This window comes from Haemaphysalis longicornis, unplaced genomic scaffold (genome assembly GCF_048455015.1).
Source record: "Haemaphysalis longicornis isolate Haplotype H1 unplaced genomic scaffold, Haemaphysalis longicornis Haplotype H1 scaffold_3, whole genome shotgun sequence".
Taxonomy (NCBI): domain Eukaryota; kingdom Metazoa; phylum Arthropoda; class Arachnida; order Ixodida; family Ixodidae; genus Haemaphysalis; species Haemaphysalis longicornis.
The window spans coordinates 73,819,997-73,846,197 of record NW_027526335.1 but is presented as its reverse complement, the minus strand read 5'-3'; the positions used below and the strand labels follow the sequence as shown (position 1 = coordinate 73,846,197).

Genomic DNA, 26,201 nt, shown 5'->3' with positions numbered 1-26,201 from the left:
TAAATGAAAACTAAAAAGAAGGCACAAATTTGTTGCAGTAAGAAAAAGTAGTCAGTTACAGGAAGCCACTTTGATTTATTTGTATGACCATTACGGTAAATGCCACAAAGATAGTTCAAATCAGGCAATTTGCTAGTACATGAAAATTTGGTCGGGTGCCATAGCAAAAATGTGCATCACTTTTTTTTTATACAGTGCTTCCCTTTTTCATCCGATAAACAGAGAATTGGTTCAATGCAAAACAAATTCACCCCAATTTTATCTGTGCACTTGCATGTGGCACACACCACTGGCCATAACTTGCTGGCGTGATTTTTTTTTCTTCCTTTTCTTTCGCTTTCTAAATCTGTTTCTGATCAGACAGTTTGGCACGATGCATTAGGTTGAAAGTTAATGCTTTGTTCTCTTAGGTACTGCTCACCATTTTTGCAATGTTTCTCTGTAGTTACACCGTACCAACTCGCCAAAACATCAGTATTTGTAAAGTATCCAAAAATTTTCTTTGCACAATACACACACGACACTTATATTAAGTATACGCGCCTTATACAGATATTTGTTTTTGCCCACACATATTCATACAGAACTAATAATTTATACTATGCACTGTGATACACATTTGCACATGCATATTTGTTTGTTTCTATACATTTCCCAAGAGAAAATGTCCTAGCTAGTTTCAGCTGGTCCCAGCTGGTACCAGCTTCTAGCTGGTCCCAGCTGGGAATTTAACCATAAACCATCTCAGCTGAGACCAGCTGGTCTCAGCTGGTATTAGCTGATCTTAGCTGGTCCCAGCTAGGCGACCCTGGTTACAGCTGGGAATTGGCATCATCTATCTGGTATGACTGCGTTCAGTAAAAATTGCTCCAAGGGCACTATACACAATAATAAAATGAACAAAAAAACAGCGTTTATTTTTCGTCATAGAAGCATTACAGCTAACGAACAAGGTGCTTGTTCTTCGCTATGTACATAAGCAATACTGCTTTTTTTTGTGGCCTCCGCACATCTTGAATTTTTTCCGTCAACAAACAAGCCATTGCAGCGATAGCGGGCAGGCAATACACCGATATGTACAATTGTACATATCGGTGTATAACCTCGTACTACGTCATCAGCCTACAATTCCACCTGAACTGACGGACAAGGCATTAACTTTCAACCTAATGTGTCGTGCCAAACTGTCTCATCAGAAACATATATAGAAAGCGAAAGGAAAGGAAGATGAAGAAGAAAAAAGAGCATGCCAGCAAGTTATGGCCAGTGGTCTGTGCCACATGCAATGGTCTTGTCCTTTTTCTAGTCGCATCTGATGGCACCCACTCTGTCACCCTGGTGGTTCAGGGCTAGTCAGTTTTTCACATTACATGCCCAGCTTCAAGTTTACTCCTTTTTCTTAATTGTAGCTATGATGTTTTTCACACAAGTTTCTTCTTTATGCCAGTAGCTCTACCCTTAAAGGGGCCATGCAGACAAAACACAAGTTTGGTCCATTTGAAAGACTGCCTCATTGGAATCATACTGACACCACTTTTAATGTAAACTTCGCTCAAATAAGCTAAATAATGAGCAAAAAAGGGAATAGCCATGCGACCCACTAGCTCATTTCCCGCAACAGAACCTATGACGTCATACGCACCAGCTCTGCGATTGGCTGAGGCCGGCAAAAGCAAACGCAAGTTAGGCGGGGCTTATAAGCTTGCCGAACAAGCTATTTGCACTTAAATGTAGGGCACATTCTTTTTATAGAAGTAAGTATTGTGGGGTGAAAAATTACAGTTACGAACAAACATGTAAACACCGAAGCAGTTAAAGTGGCTCTTTGCCGGCTGGCACCGCTAACACAGCCGTTAGACACGCTGGACTTGTCTGAAACAAAAACTTACCAATTCGCACAACCGGCAAGGTCGCTTACAAGACCATGTTTGTCGAGTCATAGCTTAAGTTCATAGCATAGCATAGCATAGCATAGGAAACGATTAGTGTCAACTAATACAAATACAGCAGGGGCGGTATTCTCGAGTTTTGTCCCTTTTGCGTCCCTTTCAAAAGTGTCCCTTTTGGCGAGCCCTGATTGGCTTAAAGCAAACAACCAGAAGTGACGTAACGCAAGCGCAACAAACCTACTGCCAATGCCCATTGCTTAACCGGAAGTACGTCACGATGAACGGGACTCAAAAGGGACGTTTCCAAAAGGGACAGTTGCGAGAATACCGCCCCAGGTGTAGAAGTCAGTCCAGAAGCAAAGCGTGAACACTGGCACTTCAGCAGTATTGCAGCGCCATGTATGAAAGTGGGCGATAAACAAGATAACCAAACCATGGCCTCCGCAATTTGCTGCCGGCCGTCCCATTCGGCGCGGAAGCAAGGGGAGCGGTGTAATTTTGCTAACTCCGACACACGCCGCGAGACGGCGCCGTTAGCCTAAGGTTGAAGCGAGGCTCGTCTGGCCGACGCTGCCTGCGCTTTGAGTTGTAAATCAGCCTTCGTTGTCGCGTCTTCGGGATAGAAAACTTGAATATATGGTCTATGTATTTTGACTCGATCCTACAAGTACAAAGTTGTTTAACGTACGTTGTTTAACACCGACGATTGCCTTTGCATGCAGCTTTAGTGGTGGTTTGCTTGAAAGGCGAATGCCGAGAAGGGTTCTCTCATCTGGGGCAGAGTGAATGCCAGCGTGCTGAATTCGTTTTTTGCTGTTACATCATTTTCGCGCGACATCGCTGCGCGAAAATATGCTTTTTTTTTTTGCCTTTTAAGTTGTTTCGAACGCTCTGGGTATCCGTTGTGTGTGGTGTGCGTGTGTGTGTGCGTGAGTGCACGTGCGCGAAAACAGTGTAATACCGATAAGCTCTCGTGGATTGTTTATAGGCAGGCGACTACGATAGTCAAATAATCTGTTAGGCTTCCACGGGTACAAGTCAATCATATCTTTGCGTTTTATTTAATATGCTTAGGGGTTTCAAGTACCTACTGCAATCACGCTACCAAATTATTTGCTGAGAGTGAAAAAGTCATGATATTCCGCGATGCCTTTCATATCGCTATCGACTCTACATATGTATTTTTTCGAAAGACTGTTTCTGAATTTCTAGATTTGCTAATTTGTTGTCATGAGATATTAAGGGCATTATTTTTTCCGGTGAGCAAGTAAGCTGATCACTAATATCTGTATGCACAACATCGGCTGTGAGTAAGTTGTTCGGGATATTAGTGAATAAACACATCAAGTGGAGAATTATAACAATCGTAACTCGCGTAAAGATTTTTATTACATTACTTAGACCACATCCATTTATGGTAGACTGGAAGTCTCTCTGTACGTTTGTATATGCAAGCATGCATGCCAATAAACGGCACCAGCACTTTTACCCTGCCTATTGCGGAAGAAATACCGATAGCCATTTGGACAGCATACACTTTAGATGCTGAAGTGTACGACGTCTCTGTTAATAGTATCGCAGTAAAAGTTACGCCAAATGGTTCAAGTAGTGTTGCCATGCCATCTACTTTATCTGTCAAAGACCGCACGTTTAAAGGAGAAAAAAAGGAAAGGACATAGGGGGTATTTTCGTGTTTACTAATGGTTGGATTTCGGTCGGTTGAATTCCCATAATTTGGTTCTTGCTTGGAACGCACGAAATATGCGTTCCGTGCGTTCCAAACATGTACGAGATTTTTAGAAAGAAAACCGGAAAACGTGTTGTGTTTTGGAACCATGCGTGACTACAAAAAAGAATACTGCTGTGCAATGAATTCACTTATGCATCACCCCGGGCATAGTCTGCGTCAAAAATTCAAAGCACCAGTAACTACCCTAATGGCACCAGTAACTACTTCTACCTTTCACCTGCATTTGTGTGCGGTAACTTCTTTATTAAATGTCGCACACAAGCTGCGAAGGCCGAGTTTTCGTCCTCTGCACCCGTCCGCGCCAGGGAAAACGACCTTAGGCTATGCGCGCCGCGGTGCGGCGGAAAACGGCGCAACGGCCTCTTCGGAATTACGCTCTCTCCGGGCGATTGGAACAGGCGGAGCAACGGCGCGCCGCCGGTAGCCGATCGCGGAGGCCACGACCAAACACTGACACTTCAGTAGCATTGCAGCACCGTCTATGAAAGTAGGCGATAAACGAGATAGTCAAACGGGCACCTGAGATGGTAGCAGGCCTGGTCAGCAGGCTATATTTAGTTTTAAGGCCCTGCCCTTAATGCGTCATTGTCGACGTCACAAAAACACACGATTTAGCACGAGAGTTTTAATTTTGACTGAAAATATTTAATTTCCCTATACATAAAGCATCGTTTCCTGCCGAACAAGTGCTTAGGGCCCTATAAAACACTAAATCTTTCCGCCAAAACAAACTTGTATTTTGTCCGCATGGCCCCTTTAAGCATTACTCTTATGCTAGTCAGACTGACTTAAGCTTTTCTTCAAGAACGGGCTTAGTAAGAAGCAAAGTTTACACTCCAAAAATCATCACTGGCACTACACAGATAACATCTTTGACTTAGATCAAAATGCAGGCAGGGAGACTGTCATTCAAGGTGTGGGTTCTGTTCCACACAAAAGTGCTCACGTTCATGCCAGCGACTTCTCCTTCGAGGCGTAGTGAGGAGCAAAGTTTCCACCCTAAAAATCATCACTGGCACTAACCATGCACACACTAACACGTACAAAATATCTTCAACTTCAACAAGAAGGCAGGCGAAGGGATTGCCATTCACTGCAGGTTACGTTTCACACAAAGGTGCATTTCCTTCGAGGCACTTAGTAAGGTGCAAAGCTCCGGTACCCTAAGTCACCACTGGCAGTGCACATGCACGCATACACACATAAAAAACGTCTTCATCTTGAACCATAACGCCGGCACAGAAACTGCCATTCACTGCTGGTTCTGTCTCACGCAAACCTGCCTGAGCTCGTGCTGATCCCGCAAGTACCGCCGAGCAAATCGTTCGTTGCACGCGCGGCAGCGGAACGGCTTCTCGCCCGTGTGGGAGCGCACGTGGCGTGCCAGGTCGTGCCTCTGGAAGAAGCGGGCGGGGCACAGGTGGCACGCAAACGGTCGCTCGCCCGTGTGCTTGCGCGCGTGCTGCACCATGTGGGCCCACTTGTCCGACTGGTAGCTGCACACCTTGCACGAGAACGTGCGCCCGTTCCGCGTTGCGCCGATGGACCCCGGGTCGCGGGACTGCAGCTGGCTTCTCCCTGCAAATGACGGCGGACATGGATTTGAACTGTTCCGACAATAGGTGGCTGCTAACCCAATGACGAGGGTAAAGGCCCGTTCACAACACATGCCTTTCACACGTGAAAGCATGTTCGAGCCCATGCCCCGTTCACACGTCCATGTCCATTCACATGTCACTGGAGCCCGTGTCCTGTTCAAGCATGTCCCGTTTACACGTGAACGCAAGCAAAAGCGACAGGAATTCTGTCACTTTGTCGCGTGGCGACAAAAGTTGGTCCTGACCGTTTGGCAAAAACGATCGTCGTGCAACAAAGCGACGGAATTCCCGTCGCTTTCATCGCAAATGTAAACGGGTCTTAATGCGCGCTGTTTCAGGCGAGGGCACGGAGGTTTAGCAGTAAGGTTTGTGAAAATTTGAGCTCTTCTGCAGGTTCATTTAACTACAGTTGGAGCGCAATTGTTAGGGGGGATAAGAAGTGCTGACAGGGGAATGGCCAAGTGGTGCATCATCACACAATCAGCTCTGTATAATGATTGCTGAAGCACTTGGCTGGAGAAGCTGGAGATTAGGTGGGCTGCTCTAGGTCACACATACACGTTCAGGGTGTTCTGTGTAAAAAACAAAACTCTGGTTAATTCAGCCATTTTATACGGCACCTTTCATCACACCACCATCTGTCAATCGCAACATGCTGTGGCACATACATACACGCAAGAACTGTACGGACAACAAAATGTGCTAGCATGTATGACCAAGCTCTATTCATATACCATTCTTGCATCTTTGTTGGCGTGTGTGAAACAGTTTCACTTCAAAGTTAAACTTTTCTTTGACACTGCAAGCGAAGACAGCTAATAGTTATAGGACAGGGTCAATCCCCACTTGATTCGAAGAAATTCCATGACGTCAGAACTGAAAGGGAATGTATGTAGCTTTCTTAGGCGATTAGAAAATAATTATTATTAGCACTTTGCAAAGTGAAAGCGAATTGGAATTATACAGGATTATACAGCCTAGATTCATAGATAAACTTGCAATGTTTATGAGTTAAAATAGGTTTCAGTAAATACATTCATAATGATTCAGGGAACTGCAGCCACCAAGACAACGTCACTGTAGTGATATGCATAGACTGCAGCATGCACACGCAAATGCTCACTGTTCAAAACTAACCAAAAAAGTTTACAGGAAATGAATCAACTAGCGCAAGTCCAAAGTTCGCGGTACTGAAGGGGGAAATCGTAGGGCCAAGATTACTTTGTAGACAAATACCCACACCACAAAAAAATACTGTGAGTGAAAAGCACGCGGTACCAAGAATTGTTTAAATAAAATTGTTTCCAAAAGGAGAACAAGTTTCGTGTGCTTGCATGTGTTCACAATGAACTGAAAACTGTTGCACATTAATGAAGACATGAAACAAGGAGGCATAGTCAGAGGCTCAGCATAATGGTGCCTGCCTACTCTACATTGTTAATGTGCACTAAAATGTGCATGTTTGCCCTTGACCCAGTATTGTGCAGCAAGAGAATTAAAAAAGATCAGAATGTTCTACTCAAGCTCTGTAAATATGTGCCATTGCTTTCATTTATCTGGTTTGCTGCTTGTGAGTTGGTTGCGCTAACATCAAAGAAAATTGACACTGTGCTTATGATTTTTTCGTCTTTTCCAATACGCCATTTATATTGTACCTAGTTAAAATTATGATTGCACTGCAACTCAGAAAACTCGAAACGAGAGCGCCAAAGAACATTAAGTGCACATTAAAATATAGTTACGAGCACACAGCACACACAGCCCCTGGTTTTCACGACAAATAAGCATCATTCAGTGACAGACATGACAAGCATGGCATGCAACACTTTCCAAACATCAGGGAATGGGGAACAGAATGTTACTATTTGATAACTGCTTCCACTTCCACATCACTGCAAATCCACAAATGAAATGGTCGGATGTCCTTCGACGATGCGGTTGATTTTGAGATAGCACTAATCTGGCTGCAAATGAGCAAAATGTTGTCCAAAGAAGTTCAAATTCTTCCACCGGAGCACACAGATGCAGTTCCGTGTTGTCACAGCATGACCAAAATAATGGACCGTAATTAAATCGCAGATCTAAATGTTGAGCCCCAACTTGGGTGGCTTGAAAAGTGTTGATGGTCAGCCAGTGCAGCAATAACTACTGCATAATCCCTTGGTAATACCTGGATATTGTTCACCTCTCTCTTTCTCCATTTCTACACTGCTGTGTCCCTCTTAGCACACAGCTGCCTAGTGATCACTTCAGGGATGCATTTCAACACATAAGTTCTAGCGCCAACAGTGCATAAAAAAATCCCTTGTCTTCCTTCATGGCTTTTCTCCATACATGTCGCTTCCTCCAATGGAGGACCAGGCGTCTCCTCATTTCAGCCGGTAGCGTTTTTAAGATTCACGTTCAAAAAGCCACCAACTCACTAGCTGGAGAAAACTCCTTCCTTCCGTATTAAAGGTAAAGCTGGAAGGTGGCTTTCCTGGGCATCATTTTTAGTCGCATCCAGGTCTTTACTCTTCCAATACAGTGCTGACCATCTTCAACTCAAAGCGATGGCCGCTGTAATTTGCTTGGAAAGCACTATGTGAGCTCATCGCTGCGCGCAGCCTCCAGGTTATCATGGTTGAGTCTCTCGTCGTGCATGTGGCATACAAGCTTCCAAGGAAAGGAGGCTTTTTATCTTGTGCACTGAACACGTGAGCCGACACATACTGCTGGCTGCAAAGAAGAGCCACCGGTGACTTTTGTTCTCCCTTGTTGATACTTCTGTGAGCACTCTCCGCTCCTTGTGTCACTGTCCCAGCGGTTCTCCACGCAGTTGTTAGAAGGAATAAGGCAACATTTGAACACATGAAGCTTAAGAATTCACCTTCCAGAGAGCGTGAAAAGCACTTCAGTGATTAACCCCCCCCCCCCCCCCCCCCCCCCCCCCCAAGTTTGTCATCATACCTTAGCCCTGAGCTTTCAGACACAATTTTTACATGTGGATTCCGAAATGGTTTGGTGCAGCAGTCAGTTTTACCCCAAAGTTCTCAATCCCTGGCCACCTTGAAGTGCGAATTATATTGGTGCTCACGATGATTATTGATTGTAATGACGCAAGGCCAACTGAGGGCAAACAGCGCCATCAACTTCATGTTCAACGGTTCTCCAGGGCACTCGTAGAAGTTTGACTTGACTCCAGGCAGCAATTTCACGTGCCTCTGCCCGAGACGACCAACAGCGCCTGCGGACTTTACGGGCAGTAGACACTACGTTTCAGACTGCACCCGCCAAGTTTGGGATCTACAGTGTCATCCACTCGACCGCGAATGAAACGTGAGTGCCTTTGCTGAGATCTGACATCCGCTCAAGCCAAGCCGCAAAGCTAATAGTTCAGCGCACAGGCCCATCGCAATGATGTTATTCTCTTCCCATCCGCGTCTCCTCAAAGTGTTCCGAAGAGCACCAGCATGCGTACTCGACCCGGTGCTCGAGCTAGATTGCCGTTTCTTTAGACTGACGCAGTCTTTCTTTTGCTCTCTCACCACAGCGGTCAATGCACCCGTAAAATTGCCGTTCGTCTTCCGAGGGGACTAGTTGAATGAATGAAGTGGTAATTCTAATCGTGGATGCAGGTTTCCCTGACATTTGTGCGACCACAGGCCACCTGCAGCTTATGCAGCGTCATCACGTAACATCAGAAATTTATCGGTTACTACATTTTGCCTAAACAGCGCCGCCGGCGACACCGGGATTACTGAAGGCCGCCATGTTTTATTTCAATGGAGACGTGGTGACGTCAGTAACGTCAGTAGGTTTCGTTGGTTTCGTTTCGCTGTAGTTTCGCTTACAAATTCTTGGCGCACAACTTTAGTTATGGGGAAAAAAAGCTTCGCAGCACTAAATAATAATTGTCATCAAATCTAACCAGAACTATGTTGCTTGTACTAGATACAGTTCCCGGTTTTGTGGTTGACAAACAAAAGGTAAACGACCATTACGCTTGCTAATTTCCAGCGCCCTCGTCGTCCGACAGCGCCATCTATTTATGTTGCTCCTAGTTCTTGCTTCGCTTCCCTGCCATCTTGAGCGAGTAAGTTCCGACGATTACTTTCCCTTTTCGCAGCTTCCCGTTCTCGAAATGAGTGTTTGCGACCTTCGAGGGTTAATTTAATGTCTACCGAAGCGTTTCCCCGGCGTGCCTAGCCTCCTGCACGCGCTAAAGAGCTGCGAACGCCTTCCCAGCCCCTGCGTTAAGCCTAAGCTGAAAACGTGTTGATTTTGTGATTGCTTCTATCCGAACCTACTTCAAATAGAACAGACACGGACGCAACGTTCTGTCAAGGCTGTCGGGAATTTAACCGAAACGATTGTGGATTCGCAATTCTTCCTCGCAAGCGGGTGAGAAGGGCGGAGGAAAGGTTCGGCGAGAATATCCCAATTTTGTTTTTTTGACGCCGCCGTCGGCGAAAACATCTGCACCCAATTCCTTTCCCTGACCGCCTTAGCTGCTCGAACTTCACTCGCTCGGCTGGTTCCCCTGTTCTCTGCGCACCGCACGAAAATGACGCCGGCTAGTGTGGGCATTCGTGTGACCTTTTCGTCGCACAGCTCGGATTGAATGACGCCACACGGCCGCCGTTTCCACAGGTCCGTCGAAAAAGCGCTTCCCCTCGCGTTCCAAGCTGAGAACGTCTTTTCCGGCGGAGGAAACCCGACTCGCACGCATGCCTCGCGTAATTCTCTCCGGTCGCACGTTCGCTTCATTGATACCTGTCTAGCTCGACATCCTCCGGCAGCTATCTGCCTCCTTTCATTCATGGCGTCTCGCCCAGCGTTCTTAAGTTCATCTGTGATTGCCTCTTTAACAGCAGCAGTGCCTTTTTTTCTTCTTTTTCTCTTTTTCGAATCGCCGTCGCGGTGACTGTTTGCACAGCCGAAATGCGTCGCGCTAAATACGTTAGCTCACGTCTCTCACGGCAGAACTGCTTGCTTGCGCAGGTGGAACTTTAGCTTTCGTTATTGCATTTTCGCTTATGGCAGAGACGTTCCGTCAGCTCTGCGCCTCTTCGTACGTTAGGGATTTACTTGTTTAACCACCTGTTTATTCCTACAGCAGTCACTTGATTAGTACTAACAGTTTTTAGAAGTCGGAGAGCGAGAAAGGGCTTTCTAAGGGATTTTGTAATCTTGTTTATCGGTGCTTACAAGTAATTTTTTTAGATTTTATTGTGTGTGTGTGTAAAAAGGACAGCATGGAATTCCCCCCCTCCCCCCTTCATTTTACTGCAGTGTAACAACAGCTGGGAAGTAATGACCATGGTTTAGGTTTCTGTCTCAGTACACGCGAGAAGGTTTAGCTATTATGTGCGGCGCAACATTTTTAGGGCCAGTGACTTGTATTTTCAGAACTCATTTTTTGTGACAAAAGCGTGAAATAATCTCTACAGTCATTACTGCACAAACCCGGGGGGCTATGTTTGTCTGGTTCCTCCCTTTGATTACTGTATTCACTCAGCTTGTACATTTATTTTGTCGCTTCAAATGAATGAAAACCTGCCCAATTAATCCGCGGCTGAACGTATTTTGATGTTTGATCAGGTGGCTTCTGTTATGCTCATTTTAGCATAAAAGGTGCTATTATCTCCCTTAAAAACACCCTCACACGACGTGCGTAGCGCATTGGGGCCACAAGTCATCGAGTTCTTGGCAAACCATGACGACTAACATCGGCCCATTTTACCCTCACATAGGAGCAGTTCTGACGTGTAGTGGAATTCTCAATTGGAGCGTGGTTTTTGTCCGAGTTAATGCTTGCAACTGGGGTGTGCAGTGATTTGCATTTGGAGCAGTGTCGGAAGCGTTTCTCTGGGAACTTGCATACTCAGTTGTCGCTTGCTCTTGCTTTGGTAGACGGGTGGTGAACGCGCAATTGTGTGTAGCGGGATCTTTTGATGCAAGGCTTGACGCTTTCCCCTCCTCCTTGCGCAGGCCGTCATGTCTCTTGGCAGCAACTAGGATGCCCGGCCGACTGCCGTGCCCTCGTCACCCGCTGTGCTTGGTTGTCAGTACTGACCTGTAAGCACTCGGCAGCAGCTACCGGTGTCCGCTGTCATCGGCACCACACCAAAGAAGGGCAACTCTCCCAGTCATGTAAGGAGGCACCTGCAGCCTGTCGAAAACGGAGGGCGGTGCGCGGCAGAGAGTAGGCTGGTTAGGCCCAGCTAATACTCGTACCACTCGTACACGAAACAGGACGTTTGGTGTTTAAGGCGTTAAGATACCGAATGATATTATTTGGGCAGGCTGTGCTACACGTGAGGATGCAAAGGCAGCAAATGTGTTAGGCGTGATGGTGATAATGACCAAAAAAAAGAACTGCATTGATATTTCAGAAGTCTTTAATGTAGCGAAAAACATCTTACAAGGGTTAAAAATGTTTTTTGTGAGAGAAAATGTTATGAGAAAGTGTTTTTTAGTGTGAGAAGTTTTTAAAAGCTGCTTCAGCAGCTGCTGTCGCCTGCCAGCGGTAGCCAAATCCGAAAAATTCAAGACGACGAGTGACGTGATGTTTTCAAAAGCCTTTTGTTGCTTTTTTAGTGAACTTCGTCTTCTTAAGAACCTAGCCGCCAAGAGTGCGCAAAAATCTTCTTATTTCAAAGTTCAGCTACGTTTCTGCGTCAACACACTGGTGCTGAGAGTTTTGTTGCTTTCATTTGGTGCTCATAGCGTTCAAGAGTAGGCAGATTTAACGCGTTTGTGAAGGCCAGTGAGTTGTGCGGAACTCCTTAAAAATCAAAAATGACATTAGAGCAAATGGCATTAGATTTTTTCATGTAGCAGCAAATTAATGGCGTTAAAACTTACGGCATTAAGCACTTTATTTTTCGTGTACGTGTGGCACGGGTATAAGTTGATGGGCGGTTTCAAGCTCGCAACAGTTTTGCCTTGTTGGGCTGCTTGGCCTGTCACAGGGAAATGAAGCACAGCATACTCGTAGAAGGGAGGGAATGAGGGAGCACTAAATGCAGTGTTGTTGGGCTGTGTACTTCTCTTTTCTTTTTCTTGAAAAGTTCCTTGTCAGTGTGTCATGTAAATTGCCACCTCAACAATGTGTTGATGGAGAGCTGGCAGTTGCAACGACGCAGTCAGTGAGGCTTTTTAGAAAGAAGGCTTCAGATTCGAGGGATGGCATTGGATAAATTCTGTGCCAAATGTTCTGTAGCAGATTCCCTGACAGTGCATCTGCTGTGAATCTGTCATTCGGTCTGCCATCATTATTCAGAGCATGTTGTCTGTTCACACACGCGCTCACATTGAAGTGGCTGGAATGAATTTTGCCTTCCGGCTTGGGCGGTTCAATGTTGAAAGGGCATGAATGGAACAAGATATAATGCTGTTAACAGATGGCAGCCCAAGCACGTGAAAGATGAATTTTCGCCAAGGTATGCCAGTTCATAAACAGTCCCTTATTTAGGGAGTCGTATCGTGGTTTCGTTGGTTTGGGGGCAAAATACGTGTAGCAGCCAGTGTGAAGCCGTTTTTAGTGGTGTTCACTCAGGCATAACGCGTCAGATGTTGACGTGCAGTAGTCGTTTACATTGCTGTTTCTAGCGAGGGTGCATTGTAGCTTCTCGGGGCACTGTTCGCTGCGAAGTGGGGGTTTCAGAGGCTGGCATGATCATGATGAGTGGTGAGCTTGTGACAAAAGTTCTTCTAGATATTCAGTCTGGAATACGTAAGTAAGGCTGTTTTGAACCCCTAACTTAGTTTACGGACTTTGGGAAAACAAAATTCCCAAGGGAAACAATGTTTGTTGTTGAGTGCAAATATAGCAATTGTAATGGGAGGTAGGTCTGTGGCTGGGCTCGAACATGCTCAAATGTTGAAATGCTTTCCAGCAAAGCAAGTGTTCAAATGTTTACAGTGGTATTCTTTGCGTAGCACGGGCCTAATTTTTTAAAACCAAGGTTGGGGCACTATCGGTGTACAGACAAGCTGCTTATACGCTGTGTGAGGATCTCAATCGTCACAATCATTTTTGATCCCGGCTAGACAACAGGTGTTTTGAAGACTAGGCGTCTGGTTAGTACTAGCTTTGGCAGTGGGGGTGCGGTTTGGGCTTGCTTTCATTCCGGCCATTTCGTCAAATTTTTCTTACAAGATTTTCAGCTGTCCACTGCATAGTCAGTGTGCGCTTATAACCAGACTCGTGGCATTGTGTGGTTCAGCAAATTTGTATGTGGGATTTAATAAAGCTAGCTCATATGCATGGCCTAAAAGCCAACTGCACTCAAATTTCACCTCAACCAAATTTATTTTTAATGTGTATTAAATCAGCCAGAAGCGTTTAAGAAAGCTCTGCCGCAGACCACGCTGCACCTGCCGGTGGTTCGCATAAACAGCCATGACACACCTGTGACGCTCCGGCCAGCCGGGGCTTCTTCCTGTGGCCAACCACGCAGCTGGAGAACCGGTCGAGCTCTGCTGCAAACGCTTCGCCCATTTGCTGCCCCGTGCGCACGTGGAGCTTGCGCGCAGGCTTTCTCCCGAGCTGCTGACCATCCGGCCGCTTGCTGGACGGCTGCAGCGTCATTTTAATGGCCGCGCTCTCCTCGATTTCGGTTTAAAAATCGTGATTTTTGCTGACCGCGATGTTGCTTTCTTTTTAGGAGACTATATGGAAATAATGTTTTCAAGAGGTTGAAATTTTGAGTGCAGTTGGCCTTTAAGTATCTGCCTATTCCTGCGTGGAATGTAAATCGTAGTTGCGCCGTTCATTTGCGAAGTGCAAGCCTGCGCCTTCGTTGCCTCTGCTTTTGCGACTCTCGTCACTCACGCGTTCCTCTTCTCCTCTGCGCTTCAGAAACAGGAGCCCGGCAGCACACGCTCGTCGCAACAAGCAACCACTCACCACCGTAACTAGGAACCCAACAGCCCAAGGTAGCGCCAAGCAAAAGTGATGGCTGCGAACCATGATAGAAAGAATGATGACTGCTACTTTTACTTTTACTCGACGTGCACCAAGGTGAGCGCGAGCTTGCGTGAGCGCCCGTGGGCCCGGCCTTCACACGTCTCGTGGCGTTTGCACCTTGCAGGGGGATGACTGCCCCTTCCGGCACTGCGAAGCAGCTCTGGGCACAGAAACTGTCTGCCCGGCCTGGAAGGAAGGCAACTGCCTCAAGAAGACCTGCAAGTTTAGGCACATGGAGAGCAGGGTGAGAACAAGTCTCCCCCTCTTTCTACCCGCTCCCTGAAGAGGAAAGTGTATGACAGCTGCATCTTACCGGTACTCACCTACGGGGCAGAAACTTGGAGGCTCACTAAGAGGGTTTAACTTGAATTGAGGACAACGCAGCGAGCAATGGAACAGGAGGTGATAGGTGTAACGTTGAGGGACAAGCAGAGAGCAGAGTGGGTCAGGGAACAAATGCGTGTAAAGGTCATATTAGTACAAATTGAGAAGAAGAAATGGACGTGGGCAGAACATGTAATGCGAAGGCAAGATAACCGTTGGTCATTAAGGGTAACAGAGTGGATCCCTAGAGAAGGCAAGCATGGCAGGGGCGGCAGAAAGGTAGATGGGCCGATGAGGTCAAGACTATTGCGGGGATAAATTGGTCGCAGTTAGCACAGGACCGGGATAATTGGAAATCCGTGGGAGAGGGCTTTGCCCTGCAGTGGGCGTAGATAGGCTGATGATGATTTCTACCTGCAAGCAGAACTTGGAATGCTCGTTCTGCTCTAGGATAGGGGTGGGAGAGAGAGAGACTGAGGTTGTTGTGTTAGAGGACATAGGTGAATGCGTGTGCTTCCTTTATTTTTTTTGCACAAAAGCTGGTGATTGGACTTTAGATCACTCGAACAACTACGCGAAGGTGATGCGAAAACAGTGACGGCCATTGCCTTAGTCTTGCACAATTATTTGGCTATGATTGTCCGTGAACAATATTTCACGCTGCATACACCTCGCGCGCGCGCTGTGAATCGTCCTTAATTAACCAGGAAGGTGGAGACATGAACAGAGCGACATATGATGGTATTAATTTAATCGGGCTTTGTGGCAGTTTCAGGGACTGCCCTGCAGTTGGCGTTGTAAGCAAGTGACTTCCTGTACGACCAATTCTGCGGCCCCTGGTGGAATGAGGGGGGATCCCGATTTTGCCCATTTGCAGTTGCACCATAGTATGGGTAAACATCGAATTATTTCATTTCATTGGGAACTTTGTAGTATCGAGAGTGCCTTAACCCCATAGGAAATGGGGGGGATTCAAATTTTTTCTTAATTTGGGAAAGTGATTAAAGATTTGAGGTTCAGCCGTGTATGCACTAGTGGCGCAGGATGTGGAGGAGTTGCTTCCGCCGACCGCTTCATTTACGTGTGCAGCCCTCTTGCCTAGCTAGGGCCGCTGCAGCTGATGAGGGCAGTCACGCCATACCTGCCACAGCCTGATGAGTGCAATGTACAGCTGGAATGAACACCTGGCAGTCCCATGGTCTTGCGTCATTCCGTGATGTGATCGCCATTTGTTCCCCTTACACTGTCACATATGTTGCACTACACGAAGAATGAAACATGTCTACAGTAAACTAAGTTGCTTTTAGGGGGCTCATTTTAGCTCATTAAAAGAGCATTTGTGCCCCGTTTTTGTCGCACTACCAGCCTGCACAAAATTAGCTAAAAGAAAACTGGGGAAGTTGTGTAACATGCTGTATTTACTCAAGTGGAATGTTTTTTTTTTTCAAATTTTTGTGACGCGATACCTGCCCTGGCCGTTGTGACCGCAACATTAACCATTTGAAAAGCTCAAGGTTTTTAACGTACGCCGTCATGTTTCACGCCAATATAGAGTATGCTGTCTGAGTGGGGTAGTGGCCAGGAAGGCCTTTCCAGTGATGGGTGGACGGAGCTTGTTTTGTTCAAGAGGTTGCTAATAAATAAAGGTGCGGCTTCATCTGTTCGTCTTGCATTCCATTCGGGGTTTTAATGGCGTTTATAGGCATTTGGGAGAAGTTTCCGCTCTTAGTTGCGCACGAACCTCCCCTCTCCCTTTCCCATTGCAGAAGAACCGGTCACAAATCCCGTGCTACTGGGAGAACCAGCCCACTGGATGTCGCAAGCCTCACTGCGTGTTCCTGCATAGCCGGCCCCGCGCGGCCATCCCGGATGTTCTAGGCGCCCAGCGCGCACCAGGCCGTGAGTAGTGCCCATCCTCCTCCTCCTCCTCTTCATCCTCACCCTCATCCCCATCTCCTGCCCATTTCCCCTGGGGCTGCTGCTGGGAAGAGGTGGGCACCATCATTGGGGGAAACGCCTTGTGCAAACAGTGGCAAGTCGTCTTAGTATGGGATTGCACCAAAGGAAATGCGAGTGGAAACGTAGTGCAGTGGAATCTCGTTAAACCGTACCCACAGAAGCCGTAGTTTGATTTTCTACGTAGTTAAGCTCAATCCCTGACTTTGTTTCCCTTCAACTTAATGCATTCGGATAAACTGTAGTGCCGGTGAGTACGTACTTTCTTCGCGTTCCGTCAGGTAGGGTTGGATGAGGTTTCACTGTAGCAATAATGCATGTGCTTGCTACCTGTAGACAGGTGGTGCGGGGTAGACAACAGGTGGAAACACGTACTGAGAAAACTGTTTCCATGTTCACAAGGTGGACAACAGAATTGTGCTGAGGAAGGCTGAACTCTTTTTTTTTTTTTTTTAAATCTCATCTGGCAGTGTTTTTGCAAATTCCTTGTACTAGCTGTCGTTTAGCTAGCCACCTTTTTAGCTACCGGGTAATGGGCTCGGGATTGGAACAATGGCTGAGAAATTGGGGGCATTTGTCACAGTTGACAGTGAGCAGCTGGCTGCTAGCAAGTCGGTACGTTCCCGGTCTGCTTTGTCTGGAGGTGCTTGAGCAGGGATGAGCGGTGCAGTGGGAAGGGAAGTTAGTAGGGCAGGGTGTGTGCCCAGAATCGCACTCTAGGCGAGGCGGTCTGGGTTCGTGTCAGCAGACGCGCTGTTTGAATTTTTCCACACGTTCTGGTGCTGGGCGCAGTTTTGTACTTGGTAGCTTTCCACTGTGTAATTGCAGTGGCTGTAACTGCTTGCAGAAAGGCACGTACTTGGCGGCCACCTCAGGTCCACGAAGCTGGGGCTAGTTCTTTCTAAAGCTTCCTTCTGCCTCTTCTTTTTCTGCTGTCGAATTTGCTTTCATGCTTTCCACATCTTACATGATGCCCGCAAGCTCCAGTGTCCTCTTGTGTTACTAAGCATGGCATAATGGGTGCATGAAGGATTTCTCTCTCTAAGGGCTCCTTTTTGGATTCAATGGGACAGTTTTGAGAGTTTCCGGCCTCTGGCGTGTTGCCGAACAGGTTGGCGGCATCTTTGTGAAGCCTTAATTAAGCAATGACATGGGCTGCACTGAGCTGCATAACTCTTTCGTGACTGCAGAAAAATGGCCGGTTTTGAGTGCTTGCACAAAACATTTTTTTTTTTCCCTCTTGAGGTACTCGACACATTTAGCATTGCTATGCGTAAAATTGTAGCTTAAAGATTGCTGTTCCAAACACACAACAGCAGTTTTGTAAAAGGTACTATTTAGGGTATCTTGGTCAAATAAACAAAAAAAATGCCCCAAAAAGTATATCCATACAGTACATATAGGCGATTGTACTCATCCTAAAGATTATATGAGGAATTCTAAGATATAAAAGTTGTTTCTGCGTTTTTAAGCTATGATTCATTATATACCGTATTTATTCGAATGTAGGCCGGCCCCGATTCTAAGCCGACCCCCGAAAGTCCGAAGGCGCGAAGAAAAAAAAAACTTGCCTCGAATGTAGGCCGAACAAAAAGGCGAGGTCAGCGTTCACAAAAAGAAAACACGTTTATTGAACATGAAGATGCGGTGCTGGAACTCAATCAGTTTCTCTTCAAAATCACCGGGCAACTTCTGGACGATTGAGGTTCGACGATTCGACGACGGAGGCTAAAGCCGAAGTGCTTCATGAATTTCTGTAGCCAGCCCCGACTGGCTTTGAAGTGTGCCCGCGATAAGCCTCGTTCCCTTAAAAGCTCCCTTGCTTTTGCCTGGAGCACTTCCGTCGTTACTGGAAGGGCAGCTGCTCGCTGCGTCTGAACGAAGTCAGCCAATGCCATCTCCATTTCATGGTGACGGCATTTTCGCGGTCCGGTGATTGCCAACCTCGTTGCGGCGCACGCAGATATCCTCTCCCGTTGCGTCCTCCAACGACGGACATTTTTTTCATCCACGCCGAAGTCCCGCCCGGCTTGAACGTTCGACGACAACTCCGCGGCTAAAACAACTTTTCTTTTAAAAGCGGCACTATAATGGCACCGCTTCTTTTTGCGCTGTCAAAACCAAACGCCACACCGCACGCAGGCCACTGTCCGCACAATTCAAAATGGCGGCCTATGGCTCTTAAGTGGCTACTGGCTCGTCTAGTAATGGCTACAATACTTTCTTTTCTGGGTGGCGCTAGCTGCGCGGTACTTCACTTGGAAATTGGCGTGTATTTCAAAATCCTCGAATCCAAGCCGACCCTGGAGTTTGATATATCAGTATTTCAAAAAAAACTATCGGCTTAGATTCGAATAAATACGGTACATCCTTGCTGTACACCAAGTTTAGGATTTTTGCGGGCCCACCAACCTAGCGGCCCTGACAGCTGTGCCACTCCACAAAGCAACTCGAGAGTAAGTTGGTCTGTCTAAAATATGCATCCAAGCATACCTGTTTACGTTCCCGACAGAAAATCGTTATCACTTCAGTGGTAAAAAGCGAGGAAAAAAAAAAAAAGTCCAGCGCTCTTGAGAAGCGGTGCGGTTAGCTTTGCAGCGATGAGCTGACACGAGCGCCAGGCTATCTTGAAGGTGATAACGCGATACGGCGCTGTGCATTTGGCAAAATATCTCCACCACATATTGTCCAGACCGTACAAATGAAAGTAAAACCGCAGTCGTCAGACGGGAAGCAGGTTTCATTTAATACAGGGTGAAGTCAAAAACGAACCTTACCTTTCAAGATCTGTCGAAGTCCCAAGCCGTTGAATTGGAGCGTCTTCAGCAGAACTAAAATCTGACGAATCCACATCGTTGCTGGAGTTATCAGTGCTGCTGGGGTAACAAAAATCAGCGGCAGCAGCGGCCTAAATCCCTGAAAGAACTCTGCGCTTTTGCGGAGCGCGCAGTTAAAGAGGGCGCCATTTTCGCCCAACTCTCCGCTATCTTGGATTCAAACTTCACTCCCGGCACCATCTACGTTCGAGAAATGGAAAAACGAGTTGTCGATGGAAAAATGAGTTGTCAGTCAATACCCCAGATAGCGGTAGTTGTCCGCAAAGCGCTGTTTTTAGCGTTTGCGGGAAATTTGAAAATCATTGTCCACCTGTGAACGATGGCCTATGGAGTGGTCACGAAAGAGTTAATTAGTGGCCAGTTTTGCGTGCATTTGACACCAAAGTAAGAGATTTGGTGTGCATTACATGGGTCCCAAAGCTTCATCCACTTGTGTAGGGAGTGCTCGGGGTTATATACGGCACAGTTAGTGATCTGCTCCCTTGAGAATTTTTTCGCAGCTAGTATTAACTAGAGTATTTTAAATCAGAAAAGTACTTTTCTGGTCCCTCGCATCATTGGTAACGCTGCCAAACAAACCGCTATGCTTTGCTTGGGAGTGAGACAGTGGAGTAAGTCGGTGGAGATGTACTGCTACCAGTTTATACGGTTCTAGTGCTCTTTCACAGGGTGGTGGCGCTATTTGTAGTGTGCCTAACAAAGTTTGGGGCCCAGGGGCTCGCGGCTTCGCCCAATGGCAAGTTAGGCAACACTTTTTAGAGTACTTCAGAAGCTCCCATGTGCTATGCTAAGTGCTTGGGGGTCGAACTCCCGTTGCCCTGTGCTTTGCTCCGGTGCCGACTGGTGTGGCAACGCTGCAAAGCCTCTAAAATGGATGACAGGTATTCAGAGGGTAAAGCAGAGGCGGCTTCCGTAGCAGTGTTCCTGTTTACCTGTTTGCGTGATTGTCGGTCCTTGTGCAATTGCGCGGAAGCACACAGTGGGAGGTTTTCTGGAGACGGGGTTTTCGCCGAGCGCTTTTGTGCACGCACTGGTCGATGAGATGTTTGGACGTGCGCAGCCGTGACCCGCAAAGGAGCTGCGGACCCCAACAGCCTCCTTCACAATCCCTTTCCACAAGGTGCGTGTGCAATTTTGAAACCACAGAGGCCTACGACGTGCCTTTGAATAAAGAGGGAATAGGCATGGATAATTGCGATAGCACGGAAGTGGGGGTTTTGGAGGCAATGCTGACTGTTTTTGTGAAGGTAGATAGCTGATGGAGAGCAGACGGGCAGGAATGAGCAAAAATATTCTTTGCTTGACGGCATTTAATTTGAAGGTGGCGAGTAAAGGGGTAGTTGGATAATGCCAATTTCAAATAGGCGCAGGAAAAGGGGCGAACCTTTTAGCATCATTAAAAGCCCTCTGCTGTCTGAGAAAGAGTGTTCACTCAGGTGTGATATTTGCCCAGGTAGCGTCATGATCTCACGAGTTTATTTACTGCGCTCAAGGTGGGTTGGAGGAGTTGCTTAAAAGAATCCTAGCCTAAATGTACCCTTGAGCATAGGCTGTGGGACTCTCATAGTCTCACACCTCAAATACTAAACTTTAAATTCCAAATTTGAGTTTTAAAAAGTGGTCCGGTGTTGCTAAATAGGGATGCACGTTCAATGCGGATGCAGTAGCCATTATTCTGATGGTGGGGAAAAATAAGATTGGGCAGTGTTTAGATTTCAGTATGCATCGGGGATCTCGGGTGGTCTAAATTATTTTGCAGCCCTCCTCCAGTATGGCACACCCCATTGTCCCGTTGTAGTTTGGGCTGTGGATCTCCTGAATTCGAAAATTTAAATTAACCTTTTTTGAAAGTCTTGGTATCCAGGGTAGAATAGCGATGTGTCGCTAGTCGGTGCAATGTAGACCCGTGAAAACGGCATTGAAAAACGTGCTGCGGGCACGATGTGAGCATGGACAGGAGGGGTGGTAGCATATTGCTAGCAGGGTGCGCTGGCACACGTACCACCATGTGTCCTCTTCCCGTACACCACCTGCCTACAGTTATCTGGTCATGCGTTTACTGCTGTTGTAACGGTCACCGCTTGTGGTCCGAAAGTGTGCCGTCAGCTGTTGACTGTGCAGTTGCTGCTTCTCCCACTGCCCGTAACTGTTGGCAAGCCACCTCATTGATCACGCATTTCCTGATATTGCATGCTGCATGGCTGATGAAAGGGACCTCCTCATCGGCCCTGTTGATTTTGCCAAGTGCTTGCTGCGCCTCTGGGAGAGGGAAGGGGGCCTCTTCTGTAACGTGTGGGTCTTGTCCCCCCCCCCCTCGTGTGGCGGTGCGCAGTGATCCTGCCGGTGCCCGCGCCTGTGGTGGCCCCCGAGGCGGCCGCCCTGGTGGTGGCCCAGGGAGCCAAGCAGCCGGACCTGACCGCCACCCTTCCCCAGGGCATCGAGCCCGTGGTGGTCAACTTTGACGAAGGTACTCGCTCCCTCACTCCCCCCTGGCTCCCTCATTTGGCCTCTGAGCGGGTGTGCGCGTAGCGTCGCGTTTGTCAACCTCGGAGCTTTCGCGGGTGGATGACTGGTTTGCCAGGATGTGTGTGAAACACTGCTGCTGTCTCGTTTTTTTTTTTTTTTTTTTCTCCCTCTACTTTGACACACTGCAGTAGACACAGCAGTGGGGTTTGTTGTGGTGCTTCAACTTTGAGCACGGGGTTTTTGATCCTGCGCTGCGGGGTTTTGCTTCACTTGGAATTCACAAGAAGCGAGCTGACGTGACGCTCAAGAGAAGAGTTCCAGGTTTGGGAGGAATGATGGGTCACGTTTTAAAATTGCGTCGATTACTAACACTGTTCATGCAGGGGGGTGGCATTTTAAAACTGCACAATTTGAAGCTTGATGCTCGCACAGTGTCTGCATTCTTGTATAAAAGTCTGAACCCCTTCCCCCCAAAACTGCCACTTTCTGAAAGTAAAGCGATTTCTTCCATCCACCTAAGCATCTAATCTCCAGTATGTATTTGAGCCATAATATTAATTTACAGTATGGACGACAGCCAAAGTCGTCCCAGGTTCAACGCGAAAGTTTTCCGCTCCAGTACCACGTGCGTTGCGACATCCATCTTGATCTCGTTCATAAGTGCGTCTTCGTTTTCATCTCCCACCAGAACCATTTTGTTTCGTCCATTCGTTGCAAGTGAAAGGAGCCATGAAGAGAAAATACAACTTCGTTTACATTGAAAGAACTGGGATTCAGTATCTCACTCAGCTCCATTAGAGCCACAAAAGATGTTTTTTTAACGAAAAAAAAAAAAACAAGAAGTATTTAAAAACATTCAAATTTTGCGCCACAGTGACGTGTTATGAGCAAGAATGACCTCATGCGGGCCAACAATAAAACATAATTTTCAGTGCGTTAACTGCACGTTAGCATTCAAGTGATGCGGTCAAATGGAACTAGAGGCCCCATTACAGACGCCCAGTCATGTGTCGTCGCAACAGGTCAGTTAGGCGGCCGCCAATCGCACAAACAAGGTTCCGTGACGTCATAGTAAAGTTGCTGGAAATTGGCTAGGGGGTCGCCACGGCTTCACACGTTTTCTTTAATATCTCCGTTATTTGTTCGAAGATTGCGACGATATTGGTATCATTGTTATCGGGGCTAAGCAGACTTTCTAATAAACCCAACTTGTATTTTGTCTTCGTGGCTCCTTGAAACTGGGGTAGAAAGAAAGCTGGAATCCACCACCCCATTGACTGCTGGCTGCGTCTGACCGCAGGGCACACTCTGACTTGCCGGCCGTTGCATGTTGCCTGCTCAGCTCCACTATAAGAATGCCACGGTGGCTAGAAATGACCGTGTAAAAGTCAGTAAAAAGCTTCTTGCAGCGTTAAAGCAAAGTAAATACATTCGTTGATTGCCAAAAGAAGTGACTGGCAGTATTAGAAGGCACTAGGAATACTTTTTTCGCACGTCACGCCGCAACATATCACCGAAATCATGCCGGAATGACTGAAAGCTACATGGGGCCGGCAGGACGTTAGTGCTAGTGATATGGTTATTTCTGAAGCTGCGCAAAGGTGTGGCTGGCTTTACATCAGCAAGGAGGAAGAAAAAATAAGGTCTGACCAACGTTGAGAGGAAAGCGTTATCGTTCTGCTGTCTTCAAGTACCGCAGTAGCCAACCCGCCCCCATGGCGCACACTTGCTTGCCAACTCATCATCTCTAGAGCTGTGGGATGTTTGTACGGTGGTGACGCAAATATGGGCAGATGAAATTCGAAATGAAGACACACTTATCGGCTAACCAGCGACATGCTTCGGCTGACTCGTGGCAGGCACAGCCCGACGTTATCGTGATGTCCTCCCTCCCTCCGCCCTTCATGTCCTCCCTGCCAGGGAGGCTTGATGTTGTCGGCACATTGTCTGTGAACAGCGCGCACACTTTTTTGGGCTGAATTGAGGCTATGGATGAAATTTCTCCAGTGGATGCACCATCTCAAGAACATGAAAATGAGGAATTGTATATATAGCCCAGTTTTTGGTTAAATTTTGGCACTTAAAATTTTTCTCCTTTCTCTAAAAGTCGCTAGCGCTGCTGCAGCTACTCCGCCAAAGAGACATAAGACCTTCCACTGCATTTTTCTGCGCACATGGCTGAATGTTTGAATAAGTTTTTATTGTGGGCGTTGGAGTGGTGGACATGTGGGTTCGTTTTGTTGATTTGAAAGTCTTTTATCAGATGGCAAAACCCTTGTAGTGTGCTTCCTTTCTAAGTGCTCCTCTTGACTGCTATTAGTGCTGTCCTGCACCACAGCGCCCGAATCGAACCGCGAGATATCACCGGCATGATGCACTGTGCACGAAAACTAGGCTGAAACATCATGTTTTTGGTTCCACCAAGGCAATTATAGTTTCGGTTTTATCAAGGCTATGAGTGGCGATGTAACTTGATTTTGGCTTAGCTGTAAGGCTGCAGGCACTATGCGCCTTCTCTGCCTTCTTTTTCATTTTGCACGGTTTTGTTTGCCAGTGCTGGCAGCTGCGAAAAGGAAGTAAAATGTTTTCGTGCCTCATCGCAAGCAGATAGAAAAGAGATAAAAATGGCAGCATCTCCACTCCGTGGATGATGGCAAGGGTGCGGAGTACGGGAACTTGAAATGACATCCAAGTTGTGCCTCGAGTGACATCCGATACGCATCCTGGCTGTCATTTGATTTGAGCCGTGATCTGCCCCTCAATTATTCCCTAAATGAAACTGCAACTGACGGCTCCAATCGAATTTCGCTTGATTTTCGCATGATGGTGATGTGCGCACGGATGGACGCGGACGGACATTCGGAGGTCCTAAGGTACTCCGCACCGTTACAGGCGAGGGAGTAAGCCGTTTGACTCTCGGGTACTAACTCGCAGTCGTAAGCCCAATGGGTAAGACGACTGACACTTAACTCTTTCTGGTCTCTATCAGACACAGGCTTGAATCCTGCCGGTGCGTGTGTGATTTTTTGCGATTGTAAATGCCATGAGCACGGACACGGACGGGTATTGTGTGGTCCTAAGGTATTCCGCACCTAAAAATGGTGCAGCCTGCACTAGTGGTGCAAGGCTGGAGAAACACAGCAGAGCTGGGGGTCGACCTAGCTTCTCCCCACACTGACAGCATATGACAGGAGAGAGGGAGCTCCTGGACCCCAGCAGTGCAAAGCCGTTTTGGACGGCACTGTGAAGCAAAGACAGTGTGTACGGTGTTTTATTCAGTAGCAGTCGTCATCCCTTTCGTCGTAGTCTTCTGGGGGCACAGCCGCGTAGGGCAAATCCTCTTGTAGCGCGTCCTCGCCTCGCTTAATAATATTCGCTCGAATGGTTATCGCGTACTGGAGGGGAACTTCAGTCTATTCGACCATTTTTGAAAACACTAGCCTCGCGGCCTGCAACTTTCCATAGGGTCATTGATGCTTTGTCCTTGTTTGTATAGTCTATGCCTGTTACAACGGACCCTGTAAATCTAGCAAATGTCCGCTATATCCAAACTTCCAAACAGAGGAGGGGTATGAGCGTAAAGTGAGAACTGTGACCAGTATTGCATATAAATACTACAGAGTTCCTGCGGGGGAAAAGAATCGCCTAACTGTTTTCGGAGCTTAGCGCCGGTGCTTGGAAAAGGCCTAGCAAATGCGGTTGAATGCGCAAAAACACGCGCTAAGCTGAGCATATGAAGCAAGAATAGAAGCAATTACTAACCAACCAGCTATAAAAATCGGTCATGGCCGGCAGAATTGGCCAGGCTCTTTTAAACCTTTTGTGATGGGGCAGGAGGTTTACCTGAAACCATTGGTCAAACAATTCGGATCGCCGCCTGACATTCCCCAAGGCAGCCTGCACACTTCTAAATGATCGCATTCAGTCAGTAAAACAGCCGATATGAAATAATCTGATGAAAGATGGCTGTGAAATGGAAAGTGAGGCCAGTTGGACTCTGCACAGCCAGTGGCATGCACACAATGAATGATAGCCGTCTCCCTGCTTGAGGCATTTATTACCTTTTACATCGAATGGAACAGGAACATAGCATGCGTGGGAATAATAAATGTTGAACTTCACTGAGCCTGAGTTCTTCATTGCATAAACTGTGATGAGGGCAGACTCGGCGTCCGGGCGCGCCACTTAGCGTTTTCAAAAGCACTGTTCAATCTCGCCACAGTCACGTTTTTCGTCAGCATCTTTGCTCTTGTTGGTCAAACGGACCATCTGCTTAGACAGGCCTGGACTTCTGGCGATGTCGGCCTGTTTTTCACCATGTTCAACAGCGTTATGTGCCAAGTTTATCCACGGTGAAATCGGCTCCCCTGTCGCTGGTCACGCAAAAGGGGGGGGGGGCACTGGTGCTGGCTTGGCTTGGGGCCG

General features: G+C 47.2%; 2 protein-coding genes across 8 annotated transcripts in view; one reads left to right on the top strand and one right to left on the bottom strand.

The window, feature by feature from the left end:
* Positions 1-112: 112 nt before the first annotated feature.
* Positions 113-8,982, bottom strand: LOC144174633 (uncharacterized). The gene is made up of 2 exons (XM_077703418.1): positions 8,765-8,982; positions 113-5,217 (listed from the first exon to the last, which is right to left on the bottom strand). Exons 1-2 carry the CDS (start codon positions 8,865-8,867, stop codon positions 4,892-4,894), a joined length of 429 nt encoding a protein of 142 aa, XP_077559544.1. The 5' UTR covers positions 8,868-8,982; the 3' UTR covers positions 113-4,891.
* Positions 8,983-9,160: 178 nt separating this feature from the next.
* The window catches only part of LOC144174631 (uncharacterized), a 60,684-nt gene continuing 43,643 nt past the window's right edge, over positions 9,161-26,201 (top strand). For 3 of the 7 annotated variants that reach the window (XM_077703416.1, XM_077703415.1, XM_077703411.1), the window contains exons 1-7: positions 9,161-9,312; positions 11,211-11,372; positions 14,086-14,247; positions 14,318-14,437; positions 16,284-16,416; positions 20,371-20,430; positions 21,643-21,777. In XM_077703416.1, the coding sequence (XP_077559542.1) occupies positions 14,182-14,247; positions 14,318-14,437; positions 16,284-16,416; positions 20,371-20,430; positions 21,643-21,777 (514 nt within the window). In that variant the 5' untranslated portion in view covers positions 9,161-9,312; positions 11,211-11,372; positions 14,086-14,181. The other 4 variants (XM_077703412.1, XM_077703414.1, XM_077703413.1 and 1 more) reach the window with 4 other exon arrangements.

Bases quoted from the DNA above. Each gene is read 5' to 3' on its own strand.
- LOC144174633 (XM_077703418.1), bottom strand. From the start codon at position 8,867: ATGTCAGGGAAACCTGCATCCACGATTAGAATTACCACTTCATTCATT. The intron at 5,218-8,764 runs GTGAGAGAGCAA...CGTCATTTGCAG, and splicing joins CGGGTGCATTGACCGCTGTG to GGAGAAGCCAGCTGCAGTCC.